General features: G+C 41.6%; 1 protein-coding gene across 2 annotated transcripts; it reads right to left on the reverse strand.

Moving 5' to 3' along the window:
- Positions 1-3,826: 3,826 nt before the first annotated feature.
- Positions 3,827-5,938, reverse strand: LOC117611641 (potassium/sodium hyperpolarization-activated cyclic nucleotide-gated channel 2). Of its 2 annotated transcripts, none has more exons than XM_034339656.2 (3): positions 5,575-5,938; positions 5,216-5,380; positions 3,827-5,158 (listed from the first exon to the last, which is right to left on the reverse strand). In XM_034339656.2, the coding sequence occupies exons 1-3, from the start codon at positions 5,805-5,807 to the stop codon at positions 3,967-3,969; spliced, it is 1,590 nt and encodes a 529-aa protein (XP_034195547.1). In that variant the 5' UTR covers positions 5,808-5,938; the 3' UTR covers positions 3,827-3,966. The 2 variants fall into 2 exon arrangements, with proteins under 2 accessions (XP_034195547.1, XP_076546692.1); XM_076690577.1 differs by having other exon boundaries at positions 5,216-5,390; positions 5,575-5,712.
- Between the last annotated feature and the right edge of the window lie 10,988 nt (positions 5,939-16,926).

Raw genomic sequence — 16,926 nt, forward strand, 5'->3', positions numbered from 1 at the left:
CTTGGTAGGTGGGGGTAGAACGTACCCACAACTCGCCAGCCTGGTCTCTCTCCGCGTATCGATAAACGATCAATCAACCGGTACACCTATGGAAGAGGCCAGCGAGAAGGGTAAAAGAGGCGGTTGGGTGGCGACCGGGAGAAGGTGGATGATTAGACGAAGAGGTGGAAGAAGAGGAGGAATTCGGAGAAGGGGATTGCAAGCGAAAGGGATGAGAGAACGGTAGGATGGTTGGCGAAGATGGGTATGTGAGAGGAAGGGTGGAAGGGGTGGAACGAACAGAGATCGCGTTCTCGTCACAAGGGGGGTGAGAGAGAAAGGGAGAAAGAGAAAGAGAGGTTGCATGGCAAGAGAGCGCGGAGTAGGTTGGGAGAGGGTGGTGGCCCGCAGAGTATCGACCCACCGTGGAGGAGAAGGTAGCTAGGGTCGCCGTCGCCGGGTTTTGTTGCTATAGGTGTGCCGCGTTTCCGTCTATGAGGAACCTGCATGAAGACGTTCGAGAGTTCCAAACGCGATATTAAGGAACACGAGCTTCGACGCCCTTCGTCGACCATTAGTTAAACAGCTAATGTATCGAATGCAATCTCCTTGATGGATGACGTTACTTTCTTCGATTATACAATCTTCTTGCAATCTTGTAACAGAAAGACACAGACACGAGACGCGATCAGAAGTCTTTTCAATCCGTCTGATCTTAAAACACTACTATGTAGTCAAATAGTAAAAAAACAGAAACTTCATCCCCTACAATCCATAGTCGTTTTGCTACGGAAAGATGTCTTACCTCGCCACCTCTTTTTACCACTCCTCTTGTCAAAGTTTAAATTTTCCCCGGGCCTAGCTGGACGGCGTACCTCTTCATCCCTACTCTCCAGCATAAGTCACCCCACCAGAGTGATAGCGGCGTCATCTTCCGCGTGTTTTCCCTTCTTCGCGTCGGAGACGTCTCGTGGACAGAGGTGGTTAGAGGGACAGGTTATCAAGACGAAAAGAGAAAAGAAGATTCGAAAAGCACGGATGAGAGATAAAGATGGAGAGACGTGTAACCGATTCGAATTACCAGCTCGACACGCTCGCCCTGGCATTCTGGAGGACGTATCGCGATCCGCATCACTCACGCTCCGTTAAACGCGTTAACGACCCGGGCCCGGCCACGTAGAATGCGCGAGCTCGGAATACATCCTCCGATTCTTCGTGGTCGTTGTCGCGGCACGGTCGTTTGTCCTGGTCGCTCGTCGGGCACGAGAGAGCGTGTACGTCGTGTTTCGCTTGGCCCACCCTCGCGTTCCTCTCTCTTTTCATACACCCTCGGTTACCTCGTCTCTTCCAGCTCGTGTACATCCATCCAACCATCCATCCATCCCCTTGTAGTCCGCGCGCGCGCCACTCAAGTGGCCAAGGAGGGAACAATGCATCCAGCTAGCTATGTGCAATGTGCCAGCGGATCAGGCCATTGTGGGGTCAGGTGGGTCGTCAGTCGGCAGAGAGCCCGTTGGCTGGCTTCGCGGGGTGTGGCCATATAACCATAGCCGCAACGATTTCTCCTCTCTTCCTCTTTCTTCCTCTTGTTCGCTCTCTTTCCGACCTTTGCCGCGTTGTCTCGTTTGGTAGCGCACGTTTCATCGCTCGATCTCCTTCCGCGCACCGATACCCCTATCTATCCGTCTCTTGCCCGCGAATTCAACCAGCTCCGCGCTCTGATAACAATAGGTGTTGCCCTCTCCGTCGCTCCGTCACGCGCTGTCGCGCTCCTCCTCGCGTTCGCCGGTTCGGTCTCCTTCGTCCCTCTTTCCGCTCGCGGATTTCGCCGTAGCCTCGAGGTAGGGATACGCGGCGCGCGTACGGCACCGAGCTACCAAGCAGGCGCATCGTCGACCTATTACAATGGCCAGCCCTCCTAAGCGTTTCATTGTCATCGGTCGCGCGCGCCTTCTCTCTGCCCATGCGTCGATGCGCACAAACCATTGTTTTGCACGAATGGGCGGCCCTCCGCATCGCGACGCCATCAGCATTGTCGCGCCTCGCTGCTTTCCGTCCTTTTCCTTCGCTACTGTTTTCGCATTTTCATTTGAAAAGTTGAAAAGAAAATGAAAATAAATCAGCTGAAATTTGGAAACTGAAAGTTGGAAAATGTACCGCGAGGTCGTGCGCGATTCTACTCCACGTATTTCCACGCATTAGCAAAAGGATGATTGAAGCTGGCCGAATTGTAAAACAAAAACGTAGGTTCCGATGAAAAAGCGGAGCTCCGTGAGGGAGGATTCGCCATTTGACCGCGGCATTTTCATTCGCGTGCAAGATTTATAATTCAAAGAAATAAAAGCGGCGGAAAAAGTCTTTGGTGTTTCCTCGCGTTTAACGCTCGAGACGAAGCACGGTCAGGGATAAATATATCGTGTGTTCGATGAGCAAGATATACCGTGTTCGCGCGGCCTCGATAATGAATTCCCAATTAAAGATTCCATCGAGCCCCGGTGCGCGTCGATGATTTACGTCGTCTTCGAGAACGAACGGAGGTCCTCTTTTCTGGCCGCGTGATTCCCAGCGACAGGCCTTTGCGCGAAACGCGCACGAAATCTCGTTACAACGAAGGGAACAAAACAAAATGGACGTGTTCCCAGTGAAAACCGTATTCATTAATAACGGGCTACGAGTATCATTCGATCGCGCCACGTAGATATCCGACGTAGAACCGGTCGAGGATAACTCGACATGCGAATCTCTCAGATAAGCGGGCATCGTGAAGTAAATCAGATCTGTTCCCTCGCGCGGCCGTGCATTCTAAATGTAATATACGCGGACAGCGGGGACAATCAACCGCGAGCCTTATATCCAGCACGCTCGAGATAACGATGACCGGATCTAGCCGGCATTAACGAGCTCCGTCAGAATACCTTCCTTTCGAACTAAATAAAACTTTCCTGTTCATAGCTGGAATCTCTTCGCCTTGTTTCCTTCCTTTTTTACACGTAATCGTTAGAAATCAGAAGCTCGATAATATTCTGATGCGTGTTTCCCACAGTTAACAGGTTGATTTCCAACAAGGGCGGGGGAAACATCGATGATTGGGATTGTCATTTATGTCAGAAGATCATTTTATAAATTTTTACTCATCATTTGTGAGAGAAATGGGGGCTTAAATTGAACATTCTTGCCACTAAGGGTGGTTATAATCATTAGGTATTTGACAAGCAATATATGATTATTTGTTTGGTGCTTATTCTAACCTTTGTTACAATATAATCTCGCTAAAAATTCGACCTGTTCAAAGTGTTCAGGACTAAACGATCGAATAAATGCTTTTTCTTCCCACGTTCATTCCACGATTGGCGTAACGGGTCGTACTCACGCTGAAAATTGCAGTCCTGTCGGCTCGAACATTGCGATACCCCTAGTCTACTGTTACAGCACGCAAAAATTATTGCAATTGCGCCAATAAATCTTGCGCTCTAATGCCAGCCCCGGAGAAACAGTTATCAGATCTTCGAGATGCGATGGAGCTTTAACAATTTCCCGGCTATTATTTTCTACGTTCATTAACGATTCGTTGAACTTGATGATCTAACGGAGGATCCACCATGCTCTGGTATTATAGTAACAATATATCGAGTTCCAATGTATCGTACGTTTGTATGTACCAGAGGATAGGTAGTATTTATCTACCGTATCTGTACATCTGATGGAAAACGAGTCTTCAAGAAAAATTACCGTAGCTCTAGTCATAATATCGTAGCATACCACTGGCCTTACGATACGCAAAAACATTATAAAGATGGTTGACACTCTTGATTTTGATCTTAAATAAGAAACTTTAATCAACGTGTTATCTTGCTATCATAATGAATTAACATATACATTTATATTAACGGTTACATTTTATAATGACATTGCATTTAATAAGGCGAAAATGAAACTTATAGGTAAAATTGGTAATAACTTCTAAACGGGTTAATTAAATAGATAATATTACTGTGCATTAAGAATAATCGTTTTCTCGTGCCTCTCGATGGCGATCTTCTTGATACTCTCCCACAGCATCGGATACGGGTGTATCGTTCTAGCAAAGTCGGCTCGATTCAAACGATACAATTCGCATACTTCAACAGCGATAACACTGGCCACCCTCATCTCGTTTGGCATGACCAACGCGACCTCACCGAAGTGAGCACCGTCCTCCAGGTGACACACTTCTTTACCTGAGTTCGTGTAGATAGCCACAGTGCCCGTGCCGATAAAGTACATGCAGTCTCCTGGTTGATTTGCCCGTACGATCACGTCGTTTGTAAGAAAAATCTCAGACCTGAGCAACGACACTATTCGGCTCAACAATGAAAGTGGTAGATTGTTGAAGAATGTGACATTCTCGACCAGCTTGCGGCAAGAGTGCATGCTAATTTCATTGCGCATATGGGAGGACAACGTGTGAATGATTTCAGTCTCTCGAAAGAATCGATGTTGAAAACGAAACTCGTAATACTCTATGATTCGTCTCTGGGTTGGGTATGGTAGTTGTCTGTGTCTCATGTACTGTTTCAATTGAGCCACGGTACCTTGGTACCTCAGACGAGAACTGTTGGCACCCTTAAAGAACTGCATCACTCGTGTTATCAGGAACCAGGGAGAGACAATGCCGATCAATTGCAACGTGATGATCAGATATATGTCACCTACGTGTCGAGGGTTCGTGCGCAGCATTCCACCCCTGAGGAACGTAGTAACGGCCCGCATCAGGCTGTTCAAGTATTGCTGATTCCTTGGAGCCTCCCAGAGGTTGCCAGCGTGCAACCAGGAGTCATTTTTAGGACGTTGAGGCAGGTACATCGAGGTTGCAGCGATGGGAATCAGCCAATGGAGACAGGACTGCCAATGCAACGCCATCATCAACCAAAATAGGATTTTGCAAAATTCATAGAGAGCTAGGGGGATGTCATAGGCGAACGCTATGCGATCTATGTATAAGCCCAGGGAGAAGACGCGAAAAATGCATATCAGAGATAACGTCTTTCGGATCACTGTGTACTGATACCATGTGGTTACGAAAAATAAATCAGTTGGAAAGGAACCCAGGAAATCGAAAATGAACGTGCTGGATTTTATATAGTGATGGGCTACTTTTTGCTGTTCCAATATCACTCCGTGCTCCTCTTTGTCAAAGTACCTATAATTGAAGTTAAAAATATAGATTTAATAACATTAGTAATCCAACTATACTTGCCCTGTCATGAAATTGACCACTATGTCCGCGCAACAAAACACCAGCAGGAAATTTTTACTGGCGATCCAAGCCTTGGACTTCCTGATCATCTCGAAGGTAGCTTGATAGGGCACCAGTATCAGTACGCTTGTCATCATGAAAATCATCAGGAAGTCCCAGAAATGCCTGCAACAATCTGGGACATAATACGCCGGCAAAGTGGGCCGGATGCACAAACGGGTATTGGAAACTTTCACGAGCCGATTTATCATTACGTTAACTGTAACTCCATTTTACGCTGTCTCCTTTCGATGAAAGTTTAACATTTTAAGCTTAATCCGTGACACCGGCCGTCAAGGTGTTAAGAAGTAAGGTCGTACCTGAACATACTGAACGGATGAATGATGTACAAAAACATTCGCAAATGACGTCGTTTTTCGTAGACAATGGAAGCGCTGCTTCGTAGATACTTATGAGCTGCCGGATTGTTGCGAGAGGCTATCATCGATAGACGAATAAAATCGTACATTTTCCGGAACCGTCCTCTGCCAGGTACGAACAGTACGTCCGCTTCTTTGGCAATGATTTCGCATTGGTGTTCAACATGCAGCATGATTCAACGTTCTGATAACGTAGAAAATATAGGTACTAGGGTCCTTTGAGAGAAGGTTATAGCAACCACAGCCGAGTAAAGATAGGCATTATGTAACAGTATTATTTATGCGCTACAGCTTCAGCCAGTTCAGTCGGGTTATGGGATAATAAGAACGTATCGATTTTCATGGAGTGTTCCATACCTGTGTTATAGGTAAAGATATCATTGATGTAATTTAATATGAATTTGATGTGAGTTTAAGTAAGGAGACAGTAGCTGTATTTAAAATATGATAAACAGATTTAAAGATCTGTAAAGCGTACACATTACTTTAAAGAAAATACAGGGATAATTTTAAACTAGAATACTTTAGATACAGCTATTTAAATAAGCAACGTAAGTACATTGTATTTTAATTTTGAAATGTCACGGTAATTAAAGCCTTTTCAAAAGGTAACATCCACCGACGAAGGACAGAAAAACTATCCTCTTGGCTCCATCTTATGGGGAACTAAGAGAACCACGGTAGTAGTAATGGTATTTCAGGAATTAGTATTCAGCCTCTGAAACTCGACGATAGGTGGCGTTATGTCTTGTTTCCGGAATGATTTAGGGAAGAAACCTACAGTTTCACCTGCATCAACTCTATGATGTGCACCCACAAGGGAATTGGAATTCTATATTACTTTTTTATCCCATTCAGGGATAATCTCTCCTTTAACGGTCGGGGATTCTCTATGGTTGGGGGGGGGGGGGGGGGGGGGGGGGGGTGAGAGTCTAACCCCTTTTTCTCATAATATGGAAAAAGTAGGGCCCTTCGCAGTAGGGGAAGAAAATTTCTCTTTCCTTCAATATTTCTTATCTAAATAATATTCTACATTCATTCCCCCCCACTCAGTGCTCTATGAAAACCCCTACTGAAGGTTTTTTCCCTCAGAGAGCACCGAAGACAACACTGGAAAATATACACAAACGCAACCCACCCACAAACTTCACATAACACACAACCTACATTAACCCTAGCAATCACACCCAAACCCCTGCGAATTTCAAAATAAAAATTCAACGTTGTTTTTCTCCTTTATCAACGGAGTTTCACCACCCAAATTCTTTTCAAAGTATTCAGGGACAACGAAATCTATTTTTTTCTCCCTCTGGGATCACCTACAGACTTTTTTTTATTCGAAGATTGTATATATAGGAATGAAAGTTTGAGCGAGCACTAGCGAGAAAGATGACATAACCGCCATCTGGTGGCATGTTAGAGCTGAAGAAGGTTACATTGTTACTATTCAAGAATCTAGAGAACGACACAGGCGCATTCCAAAGTCGGTAACATCTTTCCCTTTTCGTCTGTATAACTTTCAATTCAGTAAGAGTGTTTTTATGTATTTCATCTGAAGGCTATCATGACAATAGTAGATTTTACGAGCTTTAGATAATTGAATAAGTTAATTGTTACTGAAAAAATAAGCAAAATTTAGTTTTAATAATCTCCTTAGATGGCTATAGTATTCCATGGTTGTGGCAGCACTTTTCAAGAACCGTCTCACGTTCTGAAACCTGAAAACCTCTTTTGCGCCACCGACGAGGGACTATAACAGTCTATAACAGTCGCGAATAGTCTTGTGCTGCTTTTGACTGATTTCTAAAAAAAAGAAAAATAGAATCAAAGGGGATAAAAGTTGGGTCTTTCTGAAAAGAAAGTCTGTCAATCTGAGATGCGGTAAAAGAAGGACTGGTAAAACAGACACGATTATCATATCGGCTGTGCTCTCTGCATGCAGACCTAATCTCATCTGGCTGAATTATTTATTTAAAAATAACCTATTATTTATAACACTTTTTGTTCAAAATGACCTATCAAATACAGTGGAAAATGCTTATTGGTTTCATCATAGAACACCCTGTATGAATGGAATGATCTATCGCCACTTTCGATTCCTATTGTATGAAATCATCGATCACCCTCGTATAAATTCCAAGATTACTCTACGAATGAAAAGGATGGATTTTTGCATATGAAAATCGTAGAACGTCAAGATGGATGACCTTGCTCGCGGTACATTTAAGCGACCTTATATACAAGTTAGCTTTACGAGGGCTCAGACCACGGTTGCGTGCATGGCATAAGAACAAATTTCCACGGTACACGTTGAGCCGCGGTGAATTCTCCGTGTAACGACACACTTTTATGGACAATTTTATTTCTTCACCCTGTGCGAACGTATTTTCGCGGGCATCTTTATTATATTCCGACCGATATCGTGTATCAGGCATAAAAACTGTACTCGTTAGGGATTTAACGGATATGTAACTTCGCGCATCGCACCTTTTCTTTATTTCTTTTTAAGCTTATTCCTTTCCATTTTTATGTGAAACAGGGACTTAGAACTTTTTTCTGTTCTTCTGGAAGCCGTCCGAAAGGTCGGCGACGCACGGTACTACGACTTTGACTTTCGGGACTTAATTTCTAACTTTCAATGATTTACAATTATTTATATTACTACTCTGTTATATTACTACTACTCAAAGTATAGTTTCGTCCACTACTAATAAATTTGAGATTTTACAAATTTTTCTGACTGGCACCTATATCCAACTTTTTGACCGCCGACATATATGTTGTTATCAATGAAGATAGATTTTCTAAAATAAAGTTGTTGATTACTATGAATGGAAATTTCATAGCGTTGAAAACTTTATACGCTTAGACTTTAGACCGTCAAAATTCTCTTCACTAAACCGTGAACCCTCACCATCAATTTACCATCGCCGTTCTAACTCGCAGACCAGAACGTTCTCGACGGCGCCATCGAAACGGGGTTTCGATCCCCGAATCGATTGGTTTACGGTAATACGTAATCTAAAGTCCCGGCTCGTTCCCGTCGAAAGCAGCGAGTACCGAAATCGAGGGAAGCTAGGTCGGTGGAAGTCGTGCTCGTCTTTTTCCCCGCATCTCGATAATAAATTTTCAAGTTGTCCGGCCGAGTTGTGGAACTCTGGTACGACGTTATGGACGATGCTCGAGAACAAGAAGGGTGGTTACACACAGGCTACGCTCGCAACCCTCTGCACATACTAACGTGGATTTATTGAGACCATCCTCCTCGTAACGACAAGTGACTGCGGACGAGTTCCTTTTTCTCTCTATCTTTCTCCCTTTCTCTTTGCTGTATCAATATCTCGTTAGAAAGAATGATGAAAATAAGATAAAATGTTTATCCCTCGTCTAGTGTCTACACACAGGCACCTGGTTCTTTGTTTTTTTTTTTTTTTTGCTTTTTCGTACGCAACTGTGATCGTAGTTCGTAAAATGGAACAGCCTATCAGCTGGCGTTAGAACGTATCGGTAATCGATAGTCGCGTTCAGTGGAATCGGTCGCGGTACAAAGACAATTATCGTTCTTGGAAATTGGCGACAAGTTGGCAATTGGCGATTTTCGGCGAATTGCTGTTTTACGCGCGCACAAGCGTCCGACGGACAGCAAATGCAATAATGCAGGTGGCGCAAGATGCGTAGAATGTGAAATGTGAAAATTGAACTGCATCGAGCGAATTTTTGAACGTATCACTTTGGTAAATGGCTTTCGAATACGTTTCGTATTTTTCTGCATTTTCCATGCGTGTGTGGCTGTGTTTTTGAAATAGATAAATGATACAAGTTTGGAGATAAACGTGAATAGTACGTTAATATCATCACTGAATTTATTTTCAAATATTTTATACGTCGCGTCGGATGAGTTAATTAGTTCACTGTCACGGTAGAAATATTCGATTCGTTGCGTGATCCTTGCTGCGATCAAATTGTTAAAAAATTATAGTGTATTAAACAAAACACCTGAATGCTAATATTTCGCATAATTTTACATGTTACAATTTCATTACACACAACCGCAGTTTATTATCTTGAATCTTTTACAAAATTCAACGTACCAACGTAAATTTCAAACACTTTTCTCCGACACAGGAAGAAAGTAAAACATAAGCTTTCTTGAATACCAGTTAGATGTCGCGTGTCTTTTCGCGATCAAAGAATTAGGTCGGAAAATAGCAACAATTACCATCAATCTGTTGGAGTAATTCAGCGGGAACAACGTGTTTCGTGGAAGAAAATCAATTTGTCGCTGTTAAATGGCCTGTATGATTTTTAGCTGGTACTTATGTGCACACATTGATTTCATTACCGGCAAGCGTCGCGTTTCACTGCTCATTAAGCCAACAGATAGATCTTTTGAACTCTGTGTACGTTGTGGTCGTCTTAGCTCTCTCCCTCGTGGATGCTTAACCAAGTTGAAACTTGATCGCAATTTACAGTGAACCCATGCTATCGAGCGTAAACGTATACACATAAAATGTATATATATATACATTTTAACACAAACAAAGTAGGAAATAATTTTCCATTCTCAGGCGAACGAAATTAAAATTTTTTCGTGCGGCGCACCGTTTCAACTTGTACTGCTGATATCTATTGCCACGTTGGTCCGTTGTAAAAATTACAGTTCGGGCAATTATTACCGCGGCAAGCGTATAACGGCAGATAAGCATGCGAGAACGCGCTTAAATTCGTTTCAGAGAATGGCTGAGAAAGTTCTCTTGTAACCTGGATGAAAAAACAGAATCCTGTTTCAATCTTTAGTTCGACGTATTTCCTTGACTTACTTTCATAAATTTTCACCGTTCAAAAGCGAGTTATCAAAGTTGTCTGATGAATAATCATTAGATGGAAAATTTCACGTTAGTTCCAAACGGAACATTACCATCGTGACCCCCGCTGAAGTGAAAACGCGTTAAGTACGAGCAGGCTTTTGTGATTGCCATCGATTCAACGGTGTAACGGTGCAAATAGGCTGACGTTTTGTCTCGCCACGGAAGAGGATCCCAGCAAACGTGGTTCCGGACAAACGATCAGGGGATCCTACTAGCAGCAGCTCGCTTTGACAAGTTTACGACGTTTAACGGGATGCAAATGTGAGCGTGGAGTCGGGGTGCGTTCGCACGCGGCCTCGAACCGACGATAAAGAGTCAAATACACGGTGATCAGGAGGAGAGAGAAGGGAAAACCGGCGTAATTACACAAGCTGTACGGTAATCCTCGTATAACAACGAGGACCTGCCTGCAGACCAGCGAGCCCTTGAAACGGGTGTCGACTACGAGACTGGCCAAATGCCAACCGCTCGAAATAGTACCTTCGGCCGGCTAGACTGTATCGTATGTCAGACACCCTTGCAATTCTACTGCGTGCGATTCGCATGAGAACGAAAGTTCTACGACCACCAGTTGCCTCCTCTTTCCGTCGACGTCGAAGATCAAGCGAGTTCCCTTCAATGATCACCACTGAGATAATAGTTTTCGGTTAACATCACGGAAAGATGGCAAACTTCCGGAAATTTTGGTAATTTTCTTCCACCCTCTTTAAGGTAAACTTCTTCCTTCCCGAGCAGCTATCACAATATTTGGAACAGTATGTACGTTTATGGCGGGTGAGTTTGTTACCGTGAAATCGTTGTTAAACAGAGTTAATGTTGCTTGCAGATGGTTCATCGGTGGTTCAGCCAGGCGAATAAAGATCGTGCTCGAAAGTTCCTCCCCGAGACTCTTGACGGCGGAGTCGCGCGATACGAGCGGAAGTTGCCCGGAGCGCATCTTCCGAGACATTTTGATGGATCTTCGCTGAGCACTCGTGGCGTCGTGACGCGATTCCTTAATCGATTAAGCCACTGCCAATTCAACGTAATCTTTTTCCTTATTTTTAATTTTCTTGCATCCACCGCGTTCGCTTGTTGAGTCTACCAACTTTCAACTCGAGGGGTATTCGTACGGATCCACTGGATTTAATATCGCTTTAATCAGTCAATTCTATCAGTTTATCAATTATCATAGTAATTTATATATTCGTTCTTACGTTCTTCACGGTTAAGCCGGAATTAACTTGAAAGCTAAATTGCTCGGACGTATCACGTCGGCGTGGATCATTATAAGGATGAATGACCAACGCGCCTTTTCATTTGTGTCGTACCAAGACTTACAACCCTATTAGCCGATAATGGTGAAAAATACGAGCATACGGGGTAACGATCTTAGCTTATAGCGACCATAAACGTTGGATAAAATGTCGCCGCAACGCGAGAGGGGTAATGCCGGCAATGCGGCCAGACCGGGTATAAATTCACGGCAACTGGCGTGAGTTATGAAAATTTCATAGTGGAACCGAGATGCTTTATCCATTCATCGGCGTGCATCGTTACAGTGTATTAAGAATGATGCTTTTCTCCCTAAATTTATCTAATTAATTAATACTTGGTGACTGAACGGTAAGGATCAGAGGAATCTATTACCGTCTATTTAGTATCAACATTTTTCATCTTTTTCTAACACAATTTTAATTTTAATTTCTTTTAAAGATAAATCTGTCTTAAAAAATTCTCAGAATCGACCTGGCAAGTTTCTTCATCTTCGTTAACAACTTCTGTAAAATGAAGTAAAAATCGTATTAAAATACGTACAGATGTAATCAGAAAATAATTTCAAAGTTAAAAGAGACCACAGCTAGGAGGAAATAATATTTCCAGGCTACTGACGGTGAAAGTTGTTTCGTGTTTTACCCTCCTCCTGGTCGGGTAAACGTTTCATAAATCTTCCTAAAAGATCCTGGCTTATATTTGCCGCGGTGATTGCGTATCGTTAAAAAAGAAAAAGAAGGAAAAAGGCAATCCTTTGATCGTAAAATTATTTCATTAGAAGGTGCATTCGTGATATTACGATAATTGGACGTCATCGTATTAAATATGTAATTTGACAATGAAACGATTCGTAAAATCACACTCAGAATCAGGTGGTATGATTTTAATGAATATTAAGAAGGACCGTCGTGTATCGAGTTAGAATCTGTGGTCGCAGTCATAGATAGCAAATTGGGAAAGTTGGCGAAGAGAGAGTGGTGGGGTCCCGACCGTCAGAACGCGTACCCGTCTTGTTGCATTATCTTAGAAAGTTCTTGACATCTTATAAAGTTTCGAACTTTTGTTATATACGTATTCAAAGTAGCGTAGCAACGTTGCGGCCTGACGTTATTATTGAATATGGAACGAGTGAATATGAAAGGCTTACAAGCCGTCTTTTGGATAAAAGTAGTTCAAGTTTTTTAGATTCTCAATCAATTAGATAATTTGAAGCCTTTACTTTTTATATAAATTAATAAAGTAAAGTCATTATAATTTCATAGAACAACTCTATTATGAAATACGAATAACTCCATTATTTTTGTACATTCATTTGTTCTAATTGAATTTAAATACCACAGATTTCTTTTTTTTTTTTTAATTACGTTAATACCTTGACGAATCTTGGAAGAAACGTATCGTACAATACAATTTTCATCAAGCTGGAGATGTTTATTGTTTGCAGCCAGAGTGGCGCGTTCTCCGACGTTTAATCAGAATATTTCGAGTCGGTTGCGTTGCTTCATGGTAACTGTAAAACTCTCGAGACGGATAGTACACACTTGATACATTCTTTGCCGAAGTTAGGGTAAACATAAACTTCAAACTCCACGGAGAAATGGAGAGAGAAACCTTGGCTGAGAAAGCAACCAACGGTATAATTCCAGATCTAACGAGCATTCCATTTCAATGTTTAATTTTGTATAATCGAGATCACGAGGAAAAATATTTCACAGAAATTCTTTCTTATTCTTACAACGAGCAAAAATAGATATAGTTATATTAAAAATATTATGCTAATACTTTTATAAATGTAAGCAATGATTGTTTTTCATCTATTCTTCGGCATTTGTTTGTTGTTATTTATAGGAAATTGCAAAGCAGACATGCATATTCGAAGAATCTTTTTGGAACTTCATCTATTCATCGATTTTCATATCGTTATCGATAACCAGCTTATCTCTTCCATGGTAAAGACAAGTTTATACCTAGTTCGAGACATGAAACGTCTTTACGAAGTGTTAACATAGAAATCCTCAGGCTATGCAAGTACCAATAAGCGGTTATACGAAATGCCACCCTATCATGGCCACTTTATTACAACCGTAAAAATCCCCTCGAATGCGGTTCAGGTGTAATATGTAGGTTAACGTTTTCAATGGTGATTTAGATATGAAAAGCAGCCAGTATCGCGTAGACAATACTTTTAAAGCGCGTCACTACTTCACTGCAAAAATTTGACCAGTCAACAGTCTCCTTGTCTCCGTGCACAGCGCGTGACAGCGCGAAGACGCATCATGAGAAAATATACAATAAAACGGGCAATTGTGATATTAAGATTAGAATTAGCTAGCCACGTACCACTTTTAACACTTCGTTTAAATTCACACTTTGAAGTTATTCTTGCCACGGAGACTATTGTTGACTGGTCAAGTTTCTGCCATGAGGTAAGTTATATTTTTTCTGATAACCTAACCTAACCTATGTCTCTTAAAAAATACAAGCGATCCCCAAATTTTATCAACAGTTTTGGATTCGAGGGGCAAAAATACATAGAATTTACCTCTTTTCAATTGATTTTTCGTTGCGGCTCTAATTTTAAACATTCACCAAATATAACTCATTATCAGAAACAGTATTCATTTTAGAGAGAAGTTCTGTTCGTTCATAAATATTAAGAGAAAATTTTATTATTTCTCGAAATAGTTTGTAGAAATCTAATGATATTTTAAGAAATAAGATCGTTTTCAGAAATCATATATTATTGCCAGTAAGATATATGTCAAATTAAGAGGGAACGAGAAGCTTGCGCATCTCGTAGTTACTGAATAACATCGCTCGATTTGACATCGGATAACGTAACGTATACTGCTTCCATAATTGGCACGTTATTTTGAAAATTCGCGTAATAGAGCCAGCTATCGTTGGATGATGAGATATGAACAGCGGTATAACGAAGACACGTAGAAAGCACGCCGCAATATATCATGCATAACAAGTGACTAGCCTGACTTCATGCCATGTGCAACCTGTCTAAGGGATGTTATTGCGTCAGACACAATCAGAATCATATTTCTTACATGATACAGAAGAAAAACTTGGCCGTCTTCCCTTCCATTTTTAACGTGTCTTCGTTTCTTTGCTCCTTGTTGGCGTCCAATTTCTCTCTATCAATGATTTGTCACCTTTCATAAGAAAACGCTATTCCGATCAAGATAAACGTTCGAGGATAGGAGAATATGGTTGTAATTTATTAAAGAATTAGATCTTCTAAGCGTTCAAATCACGAGGAAAAATTTGGAAATATTTAAATAAAATTAAAATGATTTTTGAAATTCAACTTTGATAGAAATCTACAATTTTGATTCAACATTTCGGTTCGATTTCTGGTTCAGCTTTGGCTCGAATTCGGCCGGGCTAACCGGTATCGGAGGCTGTTCCAGGCGATTTGTGTTGTCTAGCCGACTCCTTGGGGATCGAAGCTCAGCCTGCCTAGAAATTCCTACCGACCACTTTCGTCGAAATCGTATTTGGTCGCGGTGAAATCGGAGTTAATCCAGGTGACTTAGACCGCGACTCGAGTGCACCGCTCGTTTAGCGTTCGGTTAAATAGAAGCGGATTCCGCTCGGTGTAGAAGAGCAAAGATGCTCTGCTTTATCTTAAGTAGTCGTGTGCTTTGAAAAATAAAAAGGAATTGCACAGGAAATAGCAAAAAGATAGAATAATCGAATGCATTCTTAGAATACGCTATTATCAGACAGTGCTAAATTATTCGTTATTCAAAATTTTTATATCAAAAATGTTTAACCACTAACCCACAGCGCTTCTACTTTTAAATAACTTCTATGAAGAAAAAACTTCAGTCCCTGCACTCGTTCACTTATTCATTGTAATTACGAACTTGAACAAAGTCCGAGTTTCTTAAATATTCCTACCATATTTAACTTTTAAAAGCCTCTACACGAAATATATCACAGAATTAGGAATTCTAATGGAATTTATTAGAAATAAATAATTTATTTGCTTGAAATTCTTAGCTTCGCTATCAGGCATTGCACAATGACAGATTAGTGATTCGTTGCAATTAACAAGGTCGTGTATTCTTTCTTTCAACGAAATTGCCACGGTTTCCCAGGAACGTGACTTTATCGAGCAATTCCTTGGAAGCCGGAGCCAGGCTATCACGATGTACGTGGCTGTCTCGTTACGCACGAAGTCTGCTCGATACACGAGCACGTGGCTTGATGCATTAGAATGATGCCAGGGGTAACCGTTTTGCTGGCCTCCGTTCTAGGCTCATGCACGATTCGGCGAAACGGCAAAGGTGTATACCACTCGACGCGTACATCCTGCAGGAATGAACATTTCAACGTTACGTCATGCACGCGCCATCAGATACGCATGCAAGAACGCTAATGGCCGATTAATTTCCTACCGTTTCATGGTGCAGGATGCATTTTCTTCTTACCGTTTCACGCAGCTTATTGAATACTCACGTGTTTTACAAACAGCCAACAACGAAGGGTAATTTTGTTTAACATAATATATTCTTGCTTGTAAAGAACACTGCAACGGTAAATTAATTTTTAGCGCATTGAAAGCTAATTACCTTCTATCAAGTAAAAATTTAACCCGTTCCGTCGAAACATTTTATTTTACTTTTCCCTTTTCTTCCGATTCGTTTCGTCCAGATCTATTACCGACAAAATCCTAGCCCACAAATATTCGGAGGATAACAAATAGGAAGTTGTCAGATGAATTTGAAGGAGCAAAGATTTGTCCCCGTGTTTGTGCGTGTTTTTTTTCGTGTAAACGGCTCTAAGAAGATAAAACTTGTAGGCAAAACTTAAAACTTTGATTCCACTTTCAGCTCCTCGGAGTTAAGATTTACTGTCGAACTTTAAGATCTAAAATTGTCAACTTTCGAGTCGAAACTAGTACACTTCTCTTCTCAATTCTTCTTTCCCTCTTTTTTTCTGTTTTCTAGTAGATCGGAGTAAATAAATGGGACCTAAAGAAAGGAGACCCTTATCTTTATTCCTTCGGCATACAATAAAAAGAAATTTGAAGCATGCAAATTTTTCCATTTAACGATCCAAGTTTCAACTTCACCGCAAATATAACTCAGGTTTATTAAATTTAAACCGTAAATTGCAGCCGGGATGTGACTTAATATTATAAGAAGTTAAT

This window comes from Osmia lignaria, chromosome 10, assembly GCF_051020975.1.
Source record: "Osmia lignaria lignaria isolate PbOS001 chromosome 10, iyOsmLign1, whole genome shotgun sequence".
In the NCBI taxonomy this organism is placed as follows: domain Eukaryota; kingdom Metazoa; phylum Arthropoda; class Insecta; order Hymenoptera; family Megachilidae; genus Osmia; species Osmia lignaria.

Excerpts from the sequence above, each read along its gene's own strand:
- LOC117611641 (XM_034339656.2), bottom strand. The coding sequence starts at position 5,807 with ATGCTGCATGTTGAACACCAATGCGAAATCATTGCCAAAGAAGCGGAC. Across the intron at positions 5,381-5,574 it reads CATCCGTTCAGTATGTTCAG|GCATTTCTGGGACTTCCTGA; the intron begins GTACGACCTTAC and ends AGATTGTTGCAG. Across the intron at positions 5,159-5,215 it reads GTGGTCAATTTCATGACAGG|GTACTTTGACAAAGAGGAGC; the intron begins GCAAGTATAGTT and ends CTTCAATTATAG.